The sequence below is a fragment of the Rhinolophus hipposideros genome (assembly GCF_964194185.1).
Source record: "Rhinolophus hipposideros genome assembly, chromosome: 5".
Lineage (NCBI taxonomy): Eukaryota > Metazoa > Chordata > Mammalia > Chiroptera > Rhinolophidae > Rhinolophus > Rhinolophus hipposideros.
This window is the reverse complement of record NC_138051.1, coordinates 94,038,858-94,056,682: the sequence shown is the minus strand read 5'-3', so window position 1 is coordinate 94,056,682 and position 17,825 is coordinate 94,038,858. Positions and strand designations below refer to the sequence as shown.

Sequence of the window (17,825 nt, the reverse complement as noted above, 5' to 3'; positions counted from 1 at the left end):
GCCCTGCAAGCTCCTGAAGGGGAGCAGAGTTGGTCACCCTAACATATTGATTATTCTAGGTTGGTTAATTTTAAGACACAGTAGTCTGGGGAGAAGCCTTGAAACCCACTTAGAAGTTCCCCTTGTGAAAGGACATTTACGTTTGGAACATACCAGGCCTGATGGAGAAGGCCTGGACTGAAACCTGCACAAGGACCTGACCCTTGTTTGCTGTGCTTTTCCTGGTCACCGTCCCATAACGGACTCTCCCTCCCAACCCCAACATTTTGTTTTGTCTTTAGCTGAAGGTGGTATTTAAGGTGGTGGCTTCAGACACCACTTGCCTGCAGTGGCACAGGAACTCCTGGGAGAAGAGGCTAGAAAGGCAACAAGCTGCCAGCATTCCAGACACAGGGAAAGGGACACCCTCTGGCCGACAGCCCTTTCGCCAGGCTGATCCCTTTGTTTCCTGCAGCCAATTTGCTGTAGACCTGGGGAGTGGGGTATGAATTCAAGCTCCTCACAGGCCTACGTGCTTACTGTGTTCATGGACCCACCGGCCAGATTCTCGTGGCAATTGGAGGGGTCCAGAGAGTCTCACGATGACTGAAATGAAGGGATCATTGTAACAACCCCCCCTTATTGTGCCAGCAACTGAACTGAGGCTCAGAAAGATGAAGGGATTTTTCAGAGTCCTGCATCAAAGCTGGGATGGAGTGGGGCTGAGGGTCCAGGCTTCTGACTTCAAGGCCAGTGCTCTTTGCTTAAAAAAGGGCTAAGATTTCTGTGGGGTCAGCTCGACTGTCCTTTTCTACCTTGAAAGTGGAGCTCCTGAACTCAGCCCCACACTTTCAAGAGTATTTCCAAGATGCTGGCTCAACCCTTCATTCCCAAGTGCCCACGCCTGGGGCTTCCCAATACTGGGGTACACTGTGTGTAGCCATGAGCCAGAAGGTTGTGGGGGTGCAAGTGGGGTGTGGAGTTGGCAGAGGAGACAGAGGACCAGGCATTTCCCAAGGGAAATGCTCTTGATGCTCAGCAAACAGGGTCTCTCTACAACCTCTGAGACAGTTCCCTTTCTTTCTCCATGATTTTAGGTCTGTTTATGGCCCGTTTTCTCTTTGAACGCTTACAACAATGCTGCAAAGGGGATCCTCAGCACGCCCTCAGTCTAGAAACAAACACAGTCCCTACCAAGTATCGAGTGCCTGCTTTGTGTTCACAAGGCCCTGGAAGGTGGGTGCTCGCATCCATACCAAGTCAGTGAGAAGATGGAAGCTGAGAGTGGTTAGGTAATCAGCCCAACCACTCCAGGTAATCAGCACACAGCTAATGAGGAAAGGCACTAACAAGGGGGTAGCTGGGTCCCTTCTGCCTAGGTTTTGCTTTGTTTCTATTGTGCCATGTGACCTAAGCAAGAATCCTTTATCTCATAACGTAGAGATTCCTAGACTATGTTCTATAGCAGGGCTGTCCAAACTTTTTTCAATGTTTTTTACCAAGGGCCATATGCGGTGAAATACACAAACAGCCGGCCACTCACTCGAGGTGAAGTACGTATTGCCTCACCTGGTTTATTTAAGTAAACTACATATATTTTTGGAATTTGCTGAGGGCCAATTAACAATGGATTGCGGACTGCAGTTGGCCCGTGGGCCGCAGTTTGGACACCCCTGTTCTATAGGATGGAAATCATTATTACACACCTGTGGTAGAAGGGAGACTAGCCTCCACCCCCGAGATAGCCATGTCCTGATACCCTAAACCTGTGAATGCTACTTTATACGACAAAAAGCACTTTGCAGATGTAACTAAGTTAAGGATGTTGGGGGATTATCACAGATTACTCAGGTGGGTCCTAAATGTGGTCACAAGGGTCCTTATAAGAGAGAGGTGGGAGGTCAGAGCCAGAAGGAAGCAATGTGGTCATGGAAACAGAACAGACAATGTGATGTGAAGCCATGGGCCAAGGAACACCTGAAGAAAGCCCTGTCAACTTCTTCATGGTGTCCCTGTGAGTCCTATTTTGACGTGTGGCCTCCTGAACTGTAAGAAAATAAATCGGTGTTGTTTTAAGCCACTGAGTTCATCATAATTTGTTACAGCAGCAACAGGAAACCAGAACAATAGCCCAGAATATGTCCCAGGCGAAAGTACTTGGGGAAGATGGAAGTAACCAAGATACTAAAAGCCTTCTCCAGTCTGTGTGTGCTATTCATGTCTTCAAGCTTGCATTTTAAGGAATATCTCAAAATTGGGGGGATGTCTGTAGCAACCCGACTCCACATTGCTACTCAGAAAGAGTCCTGAAGGAATGGGGTTGGAGGATGGGTAAATTTTGAAGGGAGAGGTTTGAGGGCTTCTTAGAACATGATACCCTCATGTTTTAGTCTGCTAGAGCTGCCATAACAAACTACCACAGACTGGGTGGCTTGTTGAACAAACTCACAAAGAGTCTGGAGGCTTTGGCTAGAAATAAATGATAAATAATTTTTCAAGGGTTTTAGGATTTGCAAACTACAAACAAACACAACTAGGCAATATCCAGAGTGTTTTGAAGAAGAAAGAAAAGCTAAGAGTTCTTATAGAAAAAATTATGTTTTTGAGATGAATCTGTCCTCCACAATGAGCCTCTGGATTGGTCCCAGATGGTCATCCTCCAGAGGACCAGTGGTCGGGTACTGGATGTCAGGCGGTCTGGGTACTAGATGTCAGTCAGACTGAATACTGGATGTCAGGTGGTGTGGATACTGGATGTCAGGCGGTCTAGGTACTGGATGTCAGGCGGTCTAGGTACTGGATGTCAGGTGGTCTGGGTACTGGATGTCAGGTGGTCTGGGTACTGGATGTCAGATGGTCTTGATAACTGAGCATTCTTTCCTTAGCCCTTTAGGGAGTCTTCAGAGGGTTATCTGGAGGTCTGATATACATCCAGGCATGAATGCAGGACTGGAAAGTTCAGATGTTTTTAAGTTCCCAGGCAAGTTAAAAAAAAGAATAGAATCAGTTCCTCATATCTCAATCTATCTGATTTTGGTAATTTGGCAGCTTGACAATAATGTCTCACTTTCTTCAGTCTTTTCTTCAGGTTTAGCCAGAGGAATTTATTTCTCATAGTTCTAGAGGCTAGAAGTCCAAGATTAAGGTGATGTCAGGGTTGGTTTCTGGTGAAATCTGTCTTCCTGGGCTATAGATGGAATCTTCTTGCTGTGTTCTCATATGGCCTTTTGTGCATATGGGAAGAGGTGGGGGAGGGGAGAGAGAGAGAGTTCTGGGGTCTCATCCTCTTCTGAGGACACCAGTCCTATGGGATTAGGGCCCCACCCTTATAACCTCATTTAATTTTAATTATTTCCCCAAAGTCCCTGTATCCAAATATAATCTCATTGGGGTTTGGGCTTCAGCATATGAATTTTTGGGGGACACAATTCAGTCCATCACAATGGGGATGAGAGCATGGAAAGGGCCAGGGGTCAGAATATTAAATGGACCAAATAGGTCATAATAGATTTATTTTTCCACTGATATGAAGAAAAACAAAGTGCACCATCCCCATAGTAATACATTAGGTGGTATTATCCCTATTTTATAGGTGAGGGAACTGAGGCACAGAGAGGTAGCCCATGGCATTATAATGAAGTTCTAACCCTCAATGTCTCAGAAGGTGATTTTATTTGGAAATGGGGTCACCGCAGATGTAATTAGTTAAGATGAGGCCATTCTAGAGAAGGGTGGGCCCTAATCCAGTATGACTGGTGTCCTTATAAAAAGGGGAAATCTGGACACAGACACACACTCTGGGAGAACGCCATGTGAGAGGAAGGCAGAGACCTACAAGCCAAGGAGCACTGAAGACTGCCAGCTGCCCCAGGAGCTGGGGGAGAGCCTGGGGTAGGGGCTCCCCACCAGCCTCAGAAGGAACCCGCCCTGCTGACACCTTGATCTTGGACTTCCGGCCTCCAGAGCTGTGAGACATAAATTTCTGTTTGTTATTGTTCTGACACTAAGAAACGAACACACTCAGTAATTGTTGGTGTGCAGATTGGAACTCGGGCATTCTGGCTCTAAAACCCAAGTTCTATACTCAGTTTTCTGAGGCCTCTTGATGTCTCTGGACGTACTTGTCACCATGCTGTGCTCACCATACAAGCTCGCAGCACAGGGGCTATTATTATTCATATTAGACCTACCCCTTCTTAGACAAGGGACCTCCAACTTCCTAGGCAGCTAGGGATGGAATGAATCCCATTCTGCCTTCGCCCACCACATTCAATCAGAGCCGGGGGCTCCCAGGTCTGTACCTCCAGGGGACCCCACGTCCATCCTCCCCTCTCCACTACTGCAGTTGCTCTGAGTGCTAAACACTGGTCCCAAAGAAGTGTGCCTCCCAAGTGCCATCACAAGGGCCCCACAAACAATAGACTCCGTGGGAGAGCAGCAAACAGGAAGAGAAGGAGGCCCAGGTCTCACTCTCAGGGGACAAGGTGTCCTGCATGAAGTCTTTTCATGTATTTATTTTTTTAATGTTCCAAAAAGCCATGTTGAAATCTGAGGAGCGGGACTAAATATTTACCCGATCAATTCCACGGACCTGTCAGGGGTGGTGAGGCAAAGCAAACAGCTCAGTGACCTTGCTCAGGACACAGTCTTTTTTATTCATTCATTCACTCCTTCATTCACCAAATGTTCATTGGGCCTCAGCCACACATCAGACCCTACGATCAGCACTGGTGCCAGATACTGGGGTAAACAAGGCCCTGCCTTCCAGGTGTTCTGCCTAATTGGGGCTTGGGGTCGGGGGGCAGACATGAATATCAGCCAACCATGTCTGATGGTAGGGTGACAGTCTGCCTCAGGGAAGGGATGAGGCGTTAAAGGGAGAGCCTGGCCGAATGCAGATTCTCAGAGACGGGGAAGGGAGCATTCTGGGCGATAGGGAGTTGTAGGAGCAAAGGTCTAGGGGCAAGAAGCTATGGGCGTCCTGGGAGAATAGCAAGACTATCCATGACTGATATCACTGGATACTGAGAGCAGGAAGAGGGACTGAGGCAGCAGAGGCCGCCAGGGACCAGATCGGGAGTCCCTGCACATAGAGGAGTTTCAACTTCACTTGGAGGCAACAGGAAGCCCTTGAGTGCTTTTGAGCAGGAGAGGGATGAGCTTAGTCAGAATACGGAGGCATCACTCTCAAGGCTGAACTGAGGGCGACTGCTCCCCCCTTTTCTCCCCTTCATCGTACCAGGCCCTCACTTCCACACATCACCCTGGCAGAGCCACTGCCATAGTTACCCGAGGCCTATGCCTTCTTTCTGGCTTGTGTGAGACTCTTGACCATGCAGTGTATCCCATGAGCACGGCCATCCAGTCTACTGGCCACATCTCCATGGCCACAGGTGGGGGCAGTGTCTATGTGACCCGGGCGGCTGCCCGCCTCACGGAGCCTCCTCACCAGGTCTCTGTGGCAGCTCTTTGGTTAGTGTTCTCCTTGCCAAGGCCTTCTGAGCGCCCCCACTGGAACAAGGCAGCCACCCTGCCTGAGAGGCTGCTGGTTGCCCAGAGCGCTTCCACCTCCCGCAGACACCTTGCCAACCCATAAGAACTTGGAGCACCTCGCATGTGGACCAGGTATGCCAGGGGAGTGCGGGACTAACCTCAGAGGAATGGGAAAGGAACGCATCTATTCAGCATTTGCTATGTACAAGGCACCAAGCCACCTCCTTATGGTCACCAGTTTGTTTACTTCTCACACTTTCTGGGGCAGACACTTATTCAGAGATTACATGATCTGCCCGAGGTCACACAGACCTGGAGAGCTGAGTGTCCAGTCCACACCCATCCGGTGCCACCTACTTCACTCGCCCTCACCAACAGCTTCTGCCTGGACTCCTGGCACCTTCTACACCCCCCACTCCAAAGCAGAGCTGCTCATGGCCAGCCCTCCAGGCCACGTCTTCCTGCAGACCTGCAGCTCTGGGAGGGCTAGGATTTCATGGGGTTGACAACCTTGCCCAGAAAGAGGATGGTGTGGGTATCGGTGGAAAAGATCACCACAAGGAAAGGCCGGTTGAACCAAATGACTCGGGGATTGAATGAGGCGGACAGAAAGGTGACAGAGACGCTGGTGCTCGCTGCAGCCTCGGTGCCAGCCTCGTCCACGTCCAGGACGGCCTTGTGGAAACTCTGGGAGAGAAATCACAAGCGTTACTTCTGAGAGAACATGAGTAAGGGTTTAGGCAAGATTAGGCGAATCGGAGATCAATACTGAGGTTCATTGCATGCAAAGACCCTTGTTGGGGATCTCACAGCAGGAATTTCTATGCTGGGTGGGTTGTTGAGCTAATGACCTCATGTTTATACAATAGTGATAGCTACCGTGAATTGAACACTTACTCTGTCCCCAGGGCTCTTTCTACTCTTCAAAACCACTGGATGAGGTCAACATATTTTGTCTGTTTTCTAGACAAAGAAAACACATCCAGAGACTAGGTAACCCTCTAATGCCATGAGAGGTGGAATTGGAATTCAAACGCTCAATCCCAAGGCTCTGCCCTCTAGTAGACTTTTGTCTTCTTTAGCCGAAGTCATAGGTCCCTTTCTCTCGCCTAAGAAATCTCTCTGATACACATGCACTGAAGCCTGCTGCATCTGTGTCCTTCCTCTGTTTCTGGCCTTGCATTTGTCACTCTCGGTGGCCACAACCTATGGAGCACTGTCTCCCCGAAGAGACTGGGAGTGCTCTCTGAAGATAGGGACTGGGTGGGCATGGCATCCCCAGCACCAATGCCACCCTTAGCGCGTGGTGCTTAGTTCGTGGATGTCCATGCCTGTGGATGATTGATTGAACAGACTCAGCCTCTGAGACCTCACTTGGTGGCAGGGAAAGCACCCAACACCCAGCAACTCCCGAGGGGCAGAAGTTCCCACTGAAGCGTCTAGGTGTTGATGGCCACTGGTGACTTACCCTGGACACCAGCAGGTTTTGCTCTGTGGTGATGACGGACAAATTAGCCTGCCGCGAAAACAAGTCCCTGATGCCCAGCATGGGCAAAATCTGATCTAAGTTATAGGAGCCGGAAATGGAGAACTTTGGGAAATGCAACTCGAGCTTCCTGTAAAATGACCTGAAAGAGGCATTGGGTTAAAACACTGGACTCCAGAACAAACCAGGGATCGCTGCCAGGCTGTGCTCTCCTTGACTGCACTCCCTAGCTGGCTTCATTCCACCAGGGTTCTATCGCCACAGGTAACCATTTGCTCATTGCATCCTTCCCATGAGTGTGCCTGGTGGCTTAAGGTCAGGCTGCTTTGTCCCGGGGCCTGTTGTCTGCGGGACCTCCCTCCCTTGGGTGCTCATGTTCAGCAGGGGTGTTTTCTGTGTGCGTACCAGGTGCCCAGAGAGATGCAAGTCTCTGTTGCAGACCTGAGGTTTTCAATTGTTTGGGACCAGATGACATCTTTGGCTCAAATTCCTGTGCCACAGGAATTGGGTGAATTTTCTATCCTTATGCGGGACTGAGGAAGCCCCAGGGTGATAGGAAACGTCCCTGCTACTTCCTGGGGTGAGTGTATGGAGTTTTCTTAAGCCCCTCCATGCCAGTTTAGTCATCCATCTGGACTGGAGGTCTACCCCTCCACTGTACAGGAGTAGATCCTCAGAGGGCCAATGTCACTTCACCCAAGGCTTGTGCGTACAAGGGCTACATCTAAAACTAGGACTCCTAACTCCTAGTCTGGTTCTCCTTTCACTGATGAGGGTGAAATCATATTTGGGATGCAATAGGAGAGTTCATTATTTAAGGAAATAAATAATGAATACATAAAAAAAAAATAAGACATGGGCTGTCTTAGAGCAAATAAGAATTCTTCCATAATTTGGCATTCACCCCCTGTTTGGGGCACTGGTTTTCATTAGAAGCGTCCATTTGAAGGGCAGTGCTGATTACCACGTGGCTCACTGATTACCTGTTCTGGAGCAAGTTGTTCCACCTTGTCAGCATCTCTGGAGTCAGAAACCCTTCCACCTGCTTCATTTTCCCTTGGTCAGGAAGGATGAAAAAGGCTTTTGCATTTCCTTTGTAATCCATCCTCAGCACAGAGCAGGGCACGTATTTGTCATGAAGGTACCAGTGGTGGTGCTTGTCTTGAAACATCATAGGTACCTTGACGGAAGTATTCTCATCCACATAAAAGCTTTCGAGCTTATTCTTCGAGGGGTTAAATGGTTTCTCCCACAGACCTGAAGGGAAGAAGGAGAGATGGTGTCCGTGGACCTCCAGCCAGGGAATGCCTCCCCCACCGTCACCCAGATGCCATCTTGCCATGTCCTCAGTGTGTCTATTTAGATCACTCACAACCTGATGTGCCTGGGGAGTGGATCTCCAGGGCTCATTGAGATTCGAAATTGAGAGATCCCAGAGAATCTCAGTAAGGTTGTCTTATGTCTTCTCTAATTCCTTAGAATTACTGCACTTACATTTTTTTGTTTGTGTGGTGGAAGCTCATTGTGATTGTGAGGTGTACTTTCTTGGTTAAAGATGAGGTCAAGGAACCTTTTGTATGTTTATTGACCAACCAGATGTCGTCTGTTTTTAGTTCAATGCCAGTTCTTTTTTTTTTTTTCTATTTGTATTTCTGTAGGGCTATTTCTTGGTGATTTAAGGGGTTCTTTCTGAATACTAGTTATATATCAGTTATGTGTGTTGCAAATACCTTCTCCCTCACTGACTGGTCTTTTCACTCACATCATGGTGTCTTCTAGTGATTGAAATCTTTGACCATAGCTGTCTTTTCCTTTATGGTTAGGTCTTCCATGTCTTGGTTAGAAAAATTTTCCCTACTTCCAGTTCGTGAAGATAGCCTCCTACATTATCTTCTAGAAGTTTAGTCTTACCTTTTGCATTTTGGACTTGATCTGGAGTAAATACTTATGATTGGTGGGAAAGAGGAATCAAAACCATTTTTTCCCCATATGAGTACCTAGTTGTTTCAGTACCATTTTTTTTTTTTAATCCATCCTTTCTCCAATGCTCTGTCATGCCAGCTTTGACCAATATCAAACGTTCATTTATTCGAGGGACCACTTCTGGGCTCTATTCTGGCCTCTCTCTATTTGTCCCATTGGTTTACTTATACCATATAGTCTAAGTGAACGTAGAGTTATAATAAGTACGAGGTGTGATCAAACAATATGGTGAAAGTTTAAATTAAAAAAATATTACAGTAAAAGACACATTGCCATTAACCCCCCTCAAAACACTCCCCATCGCTTTGAACACACTTATCCCATTGTTCTTGCCCTTTTCTGAAGCACTTCTGGAAGTCCTCTTTCATGAGTGTCTTTAGTTGCGCTGTCGTGGCTGCTCAGTGTCCTGAATCAATTCAAAACATTTACTTTTCATGGTCATTTTGACTTTGGGGAAGAGCCAGAAATCGCACAATGCCAGATCCAGTGAATAAGGTAGATAATGAAACACCGTAATTTTTTTTGTTTTTTTTCAATTAAAGTTTATCGGGGTGACAATTGTTAGTAAAGTTACATAAATATGTTTTTATTTGACAGAAATTGCCTTATACCAGAAGCGATGTGTGACACAGAGCATTGTCATGATGGAGGATGATTTACAGCACACTTTAAAACACACTTTCTTTCAACCATAGCTCACCCCCGACCGACTTCATCAAACAAGTTGAAAGTTGTCACACACTATTACTAAGGTTCAATGCATCCCTTCCCGTAGTGAAGATCCCTGCCTTTCCATTGGATGGCACTTGGCAGCGGCATTCACCATAGTTTTTGGTCACAATGGAAAGGCTCCATGTCACACATCACTTCTGGTATATGGCAAATAAAAACACTATGGTGTTTCCTTTTCTACCTTATTCACCAAATCTGGCACCGTGCGATTTCTGGATCCTCCCCAAAGTCAAAATGACCAGGAAAGGAAAACGTTTTGAATCGATTCAGGACATCGAGGCAGCCACGACAGCACAACTAAAGACACTCACGAAAGAGGACTTCCAGAACTTCAGAAAGTGGCAAGAACTATGGGATAAGTGTATTTGAAGTGAGGAGGAGTATTTTGAGGAAGATTAATGGCAATGAGTCTTTTATTGTAATAACTCTTTTTTATTTAAACATTCACCGTATTGTTTGATCACACCTCATATTGCTCCCTGGCAGGCAAGTTTTCTCATCTTAGCTATTCTTGGCCCTTTGCACTTATATGCATTTTAGAATCAGCTTGGTAACTGCTACCAAAAAGAAAAAAAATCCTGTCAGAATTTTGATTGGGATTACATTAAATATTTAGATTAATTGGGAAGGAGAATGGATATTGTTACCATCCTCTTCATGAACATAGTTTATTTTTTCACTTAAGTCTACTTTAATATCTCTCAATAAAATCTTATCCTCAGAGATCCTGCACATCTTTTGTTTGTATTCTTCTAGGTGCTTTTCAGTTCTAAATACAAGCCACAATTATTCCACTGCTCTTATCATGGGACCTACACTGAGGGCTTCGGGCTATATTTATAGCCCCAGAGTGCTGGGTAGATGTGTCAGAGGGCAGGACATCTCCACCTCCCTTCTGTTTCTGTTTCTGTTTCTGTTTCTCTCTTCTTTCTGCCAAGAACACTAACCCAGTTGGAAGTAGGTCTCTTTCAGGAAGAGAGCACCATAAATCTTCATTATTTCTGGCCAGAACTTTGGGTGAGGTGATGGTATATACTATACATTTAAATTCTATTTTAAAAGAAATGGAGTTAGAAGAATATTGTGCAGCCACTAAAGTGAGATCTAAATACAATTTCCCATAGCATAAAATCACACACACACACACACACACACACACACACACGAGTGCATGCAAAAACTGGTAAAATCTGTAGATTACTCCATTGTCAATTTCCTGGTTTTGCTGTTGTGCGACAGTTATGTAAGATGTTATCTAGGAAACCTGGGTGAAAGGTACATGTGACCACACTGTACTACTTTTGCAACTTCCTAAGAACTTATAGTTATTGCACAATTAAAAAGATTTTTTTAAAAAGTTTTCAACAGTGCTTGAAAATTCCTCATGTAAAAGGCAGGTGATGACCCGTTTGGCTGGATTGTCAGTCTGGGACGGTTTCCTAGAATCTGTTCCCTATAGATTCTTTTATTATTATTATTATTATTATTATTATTATTATTATTATTATTTTTTATTGGGGAAGGGGAACGAGACTTTATTGGGGAACAATGTGTACTTCCGGGACTTTTTTTCCCCCAAAGTCATCATCCTTTCAATCCTAGTTGTGGGATTCAAGTTGATTACAAGTGTGAGATCGAGAGGCAGATGTGAAGCAGCCTCCGCTCGCTGAAGGTCTTCACGGGTAGACAGGACACTGGCCTGACCCAGAGGAGCCCTGTGTGCTCCACCTCATCCATGCCATCCTCCAAGTTTGTTGTCCCAATTCTAGTGCTGCTGACAAACAGTGACCCCCAAAGCACCACGAGGTGCCCAGTATGGGCCTCTCTACAAGCTCCCCCTACATGGGACCCCTTGAGTGGCTGGATGAGTCTGGTGTATAGATTCCTGATAAGCTCTAACTTGTCCACTTGCGGCAGTGACTTTTTCTCCATCCCCCTACCTCCCTCTTCCTCCAGACCTTCCCTCCCCAGCCTCTCCCAGGATCATGCAAGGTCTAATTCCTATAACAATCCCTTTTTCCTTAACATTCCCGGTGGCTTTGTTCCACAGATGGAACCCTGACTGATACACACAGTACAAAATTGTCCCCACACTGTGATTTCAACTGTGTTAACATATGCGTGTAAACAAAAGACTGAAAAGAATTATGCTAAAATGTAAACATTGGTTGCCTCAGGGTGCTAGGATTATGGGCAATTTCTGTTTTCTCTTTTGTGCATTTATGTATTTTTAAAGGTTTTCAAAATGAGTATCATTATCATTAGAGTAATTATAGTTACAGTAATTATTTATTGAGTATGTATAATGGGGTTGGGCAAACTTCTTTTGCAAAGGGCCAGAAAGTTAATATTTTAGGGCTTGCAGGTTATTCTGTCTCTATAGCAACTGCTTGTCTCTTTGTGTATATAGCCCCAGAGTGCTGGGTAGATGTGTAATAATCTTTCACACCATGGTGTGAAAGCAGCCAGAGGCATCTAATTAATGAGTGGCCAATAAAACTTTATTTACAATAACAGGTGGCCCAGCAGATTTGGCTAGGGGCTGTAGTTTGCCCATTCCCTTAGGCCCTCTTCTAAGGTGTATACATACATGTGACATCATTTGAGCCTCAAAACAAAACCTTGAAGCAGGGACTCTTATTATCCTTACTTCAAGCAAACAACCTTCCCTGTTTACACTGCTGGTAAGTGGCAGAGCTTCCATATGAATCCGGCAATTCAACTCTTGATAATTGGATGCAATGTATTTTATAAATTACTGTTATTAAGAAAATATGTCTAAAGATATGAAGAGCTGGAAACCACAATACTACACAATCTTAAGTATCTGAAATTCTAGCATTAAATCTACTGAGGGCTGTTTGACCCTGTTATGCCCAATGCGCACACTTTTTAAAAAAATCTTTAATTCATCAATAAATTGGAAGGGGGGGGAAGATATAGGATCTATCAACGAGTTGACTCTTACCTTTGAAGTAAATATAATTCACCAGCACCATCACTGTGTCTGTGCTGAGCCCACTGACCAAGTTCTGAATCTTCCCTCGAGTTTCCTCCTTGACGTGGTTGTTGATAAGCTGAGTTGTGCTGTCAGAGTCGAGGAAGTTGGTGTGGAAGAGTTTGGACTCATAGAAGGTCATGGTGTCATTAAGGAAGCTTGGAAGGGGCTGTACGTCCTGGCTCAGGAAAAGGGCACTGCCCACACGCGTCTCTAGCTTGTCATCTGGGAGGTTGAGAGTGTGCAGGAGATGCTGGAAGCCCAGGTGAATGTAGGACTCGGATATCTCTGTGAGGTTGAAGCCCAGACCCTCGAGGATCTGGGTCCAGGTGTGGGAGCGGGCACCCAAGGACAGCATGGCATAGGCGGTGGAGATGCTCAGTGGGGAAAAGAAGATGTTACTCCCAGGGTTTTGGGCAGCCAACAGGTGGTAGGAGCTGAAGGCAAAGGCGGTGTTGCTTGGGGCGATCTTCAGGCTGGGAGAGCCCTCACCTGTGCCTGGAGCCTCCTGATGGTGGCTGTCTGTCTGACCTTGGCCATCATGAGAAAGGGCCAGTAGTCCAACCAGGAGGAGGAGCAAGTGGTCGGGAAGATGCATCTTCTGAGCTCTCAGGTCTACAGGAAGAAAGAGAGTACCCAGGAAATTCCCACAGCAGAACACCCAACTCTACAGAGAAGTTGGACAAGGGACAGGGCGCCAAGGTGGTAACACCCTCAACTGCTGCAGATGGGCTTATGACAGACTAGCAAACACCTAGCACCCTCCACGTGTGTGGTGACAGTGATATTCTCTGGCACGTGCCTTGTGTCTACCATCTTATTTTATTCACCATCTTCATGAGCTCTGCATGGCACTAGACCCCATTCTCATCACAGAGATGGGGGAACCGAGACTCTCCAACTGATTCACCAAGACACCTAACTAGTAAGTATCTGAGCTGGAACACAGGTCTCCCAACTCTCAGCCTGGGTGCCTTCCACAAGGGGAGTTTTTTCCTTAGCCCAGTGACTCATTACACCACCAAATCACCAAAGGTTATCTTAGCATGTATTCCACACACCTCCATGGAGTGATTTACAGTTTACCAAGTTAATTTTACGCCAATTGTTTGATCCCCTTACCCAGGTAGAGGTCAGTAGAACTGGTATTCTTATCACCATGTACAGATGAGACCACGGAAGTTGAATAAATGATTTGCCCAAAGTCACAGGGATAGGATAGGTCCCTTTTCCTAACGAAAACAACCTGCCCAAAACAGGACTCCCACTTTTCTCCACCAAATCTGCTCTGTCCCCTACAGTGGCCCTACCATTATCTCGTTCTCCAAACCCAGTTGTCATCGCTAACATCTGTCTGGCCTTCCATCCACACCCCTACATCCCCCGCTTCAATCTATCAGCACATCCCACAGCTTCTTCCTTCAACCTCTCAGCCCCTCCACTGCTGTGACCCTCATGCAAGTCTCCCGCGTCTTTCACCCAGAGCAAGGATCAGAAAACTTTTCTCCTGTAAAGGGCCAGCTAGTAAACAGCTGGCGTTTTCTGGACCATATCCGTGTTGCTTCTACTCAGCTCTGCTGTGCGAGCTGGAAAGTGGCCACAGACAAGGCATGTGTGGACAGTCGTGGCTGTGTTCCAGTAGAATTTTATTAATGGACCCTGAAATTTGAATTTTATACACTTTTGATATGTCACAAAATGCTGTCCTTCTTTGATTTTTTTCCAACCATTTAAAACTTTTATATTTATATCTTCCATTCTTAGCTCATGGGCAATACAAGAAAAGGCAGTAGGCCAGAATTGACCCATGGGCTGTGGCTTTTGGACCCCCTGACGTAGACCTCTGTAGTAGCTACCTAATTGCTCTTTCTTCTCTCTGTCTTCCGCACAGCTATTGGACGGTCATTTAAAAACACACATTGAACCACTTCATTCATCAACTCAACACTGCTCCCCCCAACATGGCTTACAAGCAACCCGTAATAACTTCTCCCCTGCCCCCAACTCTCATATACTTCTTTGTAGCTTTACAGCGAGATTCCCCAGCATTCCCCTGGCGGGAGCTCTCCTGAAGCATCTGAATTAGGAGCTAGAAGACCTGGTTCCAGGCTGTGGGCAGCCTTGGAAGACGCTGTTTTGGGGCCTCGGCACTAGTTCCCCCATCCGTGCAGTGAGGAGGTTGGTGCAATCATGTGTGGGGTCTTTTCAGCCTTAGGATTTGTCACCTCTAGGTAGGGGGACCAATTGTCCCAGTTTTCCCAGGACTTTCCTCATTTTAGCTGTGGATGAAGAAGGGTTCTATAATAAAACTGACAAGTCCAATGACGGAAAGTAACCTCACGGAGTAATTTGACCATAAATTCCTAACTGTGCAGGTCATGATGGGTAGTCATGCCCCACGCATGTAACTTCTTCAGGAAAACGTTTATCTTGTTGCCTTAAATGAGCCCTGTCCATTGTTTCTGTGTATCTAGGTTAACAGATCTTTGAAATGCCACTTTTTGACCCCTCCTTCTAAAGCTTTACCCCCCTCAAGGGAGCACATAATCTTTGTTAACTATCTTGTAATCCAATCTTCACCTTACTTCCCCTCACAATCACTTTATCTTCCTCAGTTCTCTCTTAATTCCAAATGCATAAAGGAAACTGCAACCAGTCATTTTCAGAAGCACTTTTCTCAGTCTGTTAAGATTTTGCTTCCATAGGTCTGTTTGGCTCAAATAAACTCTTATAAAATTTTTCTATAGGTTTGGATGTCCTTACACTGACCTAGCACTGAAAGTCTTATGTCCCAGAACCCCCAGTCCTCCTTTTAGGGTCTCCCTCAGGGGGTTACTCACGGCACAGTCCACCCTGGAGTGGCCCCCGTGCAGCTGCCTGAGCTGTAGAAATAGCTCAGGAATGTGGCTTGGGTTTATTAAGCCCGGAAAGTTGGAGAACCCTCTCAGCACCACCTACTGCCTCCATATTTAGGTAATTATTAATGAAAAGACCGGTAGGTGCAGCATGGAATCCCTACACAGAGAAAAACCTCACTGGAAGTTGGCTTTCCTCCTCCCAAGGGAAACCCTTCTTCCCTCCCAGGAGACCCCAAGAGGGTTCACCCCTTCTTGTTTCTATTATGCATTGAGGTTTGCCTGGTACTTGCTTCTCCCTGAGGATCAGGGGGAATCCCTTAGTGGGTCTGGTCCCCTCTCTGGGTTTTCATCTCCCCTTTCCTCCCAATTTTTACCTGCCCTCCCTACAAAATGAAAAGTTGGACCAGACCAGGGACAGCAAACTGCAGTGACTTCACGAACCTGGTAAGGCCGCTTCCAGGGTGGCTAATAGTGAGTAGGAACTGGAAAGGCTCAGCTCGCTGCAGCCAGAGGAGACCCATCTGGGGCCTGGATCCTGCCCAGTGCCTCCAGTTTGCATTTCTGGACTATGTGATTTCTGAGGAGCCTTCCAGCTGTAAAGTTGCACGGTTCTGTGATGGAACTCGCTGATAGGTCATGTGTCGGCCTTCAAGGACAGTGCATCCCAGGGGCAACAGTGGTGTGGGGTGGGACCAGACCCCTCCTTGGGCCAGGACTCCGATTGCACATTTCCTCTTTAACTGTGGAGCTGGAAGCTGCTCCCTCTCCAATAAACAATGAGCCTCAGCTTCCTTGGACAATTCTGGGGCAGCTGGATGTGTGGGTGACATCTTGCTGTTTCTCAAGGCATTTGGGGAAGGACCACAGGAAGTGATGTTGCCCCCAGTGTCACATCAGGATGTGAATGGGATGCCCTTGACATTCAAGCTTCCTCTAGTATGCTTTTCTAAATGTGTCTTCAGATAGTTGGGGCCTTAGCTTGAGTGGAATATGCACTACTGAGCAGCAATCTATCAGGCTAGGACCTATGAACTGGACAGAGCAGAGTGGTAGAATAGATCCAAGCACAGAACTGGACACAGCTGGCCTGGGGCCCAAAGCCCCGTGGGGCTCAATGAGGAACGGGTATGGACAAAAAAGGGGTTCTATGGAAAGTAACCTCACAGGGTGACCTGGTCACACATTCCTACCTGGGCAGGGCATGCTGGGTCGGCGCCAGCCTCTATCTTCTTTAGTAACAGGTTCATCTTTGCCTGACGTAAGCTCTCTCCGTTGTTTCTGCGCATCAAGGTTAACAGACCTTTGAAATGTCTCTTTTTAGACCCTTTCTTCTAAAGTGTGACCCCCTCCCCCAAGAGAGCACATGATTTTTGTTAACTAAATCCAATCCCCTCTTCGCTTCCTCCCATTTATGTCAGTCTGTTGAGAACTTGCTTCCAGGCGTATCCTCTCTGACTCAAATAAATTTTTATAAAAATTCTCTACAGGTTTGGATGTTCTTATGGTGACAAAGGGCATGTCCCAATTCACAGGACAAAAACGTATCAACACCAGGAAAAGAGTGGAACTTGATGTGCCACATAAGAGTGAGAAATATTATGTCACTTATTCTCTCTCTCTCTCTCTCTCTCTCTCTCACACACACACACATACACACACACACATACACACAAGTGCACGCCCACGCATGTACCATCCTTATCCCATTTACAGATGAGAAAACTAAAGCCCAGAGAAGTGGTTAGTTCAGATTTCAGAGTCAGGATTTGCACCCTGGACTATCCTTTCTCCACATGGACAAACCCGTCACTCCAGTAGAATATCAGCTCCACTTTTGGTCACCGCTGTGAACCAGGTTCTAGAACCGGGTGTGGTAGGCAACAGGTCCTCCAGCAACATTCACTGACTGAAAGAATGAAAGCAAGATGGTTGTTGAATTTTGGTCTCATGAATGCAAAAATCAATGATTCCTTTTACGGTAGTCTACAATTTGCATTTTTGCTTCCTCGGTCTGGCTTCTGCACTGACTTAGGGACTGACGCAACACATTCTAAGGTTCAAAAGCTGCTTAGCTACACCTGGGAGCACAGGCGGCCTGACCCTCCTGTGAGTACACTGCCACTGCCCTTTGGTTCCTGGCGCCTGCCCCGGCGACGCTGTGGACAGAGTTTAAACTTTGGAATCAGACAGGATCTGCCACTGCTGCGCTGTGTGACCTTGGGCAAGTCACTCCACGTCTCTGAACCTCATTGTTCTCATTTGTCAAATTAGGAGCAATTGCTAATCAGAAAGTCTG

At 46.6% G+C, this 17,825-nt stretch overlaps 1 protein-coding gene across 1 annotated transcript; it reads right to left on the bottom strand.

Moving 5' to 3' along the window:
• Positions 1-4,470: 4,470 nt before the first annotated feature.
• SERPINA4 (serpin family A member 4) lies at positions 4,471-15,576 on the bottom strand. Its single transcript, XM_081048683.1, has 5 exons — positions 15,512-15,576; positions 12,642-13,286; positions 7,942-8,215; positions 6,941-7,100; positions 4,471-6,159 (listed from the first exon to the last, which is right to left on the bottom strand). Exons 2-5 carry the CDS (start codon positions 13,267-13,269, stop codon positions 5,959-5,961), a joined length of 1,263 nt encoding a protein of 420 aa, XP_080904809.1. The 5' UTR covers positions 13,270-13,286; positions 15,512-15,576; the 3' UTR covers positions 4,471-5,958.
• Positions 15,577-17,825: the final 2,249 nt, after the last annotated feature.

Bases quoted from the DNA above. Each gene is read 5' to 3' on its own strand.
- SERPINA4 (XM_081048683.1), bottom strand. From the start codon at position 13,269: ATGCATCTTCCCGACCACTTGCTCCTCCTCCTGGTTGGACTACTGGCC. The intron at 7,101-7,941 runs GTAATCAGTGAG...TGCCTCTTTCAG, and splicing joins AACAACTTGCTCCAGAACAG to GTCATTTTACAGGAAGCTCG. The intron at 6,160-6,940 runs GTAAGTCACCAG...TTTCTCTCCCAG, and splicing joins AAAACCTGCTGGTGTCCAGG to AGTTTCCACAAGGCCGTCCT.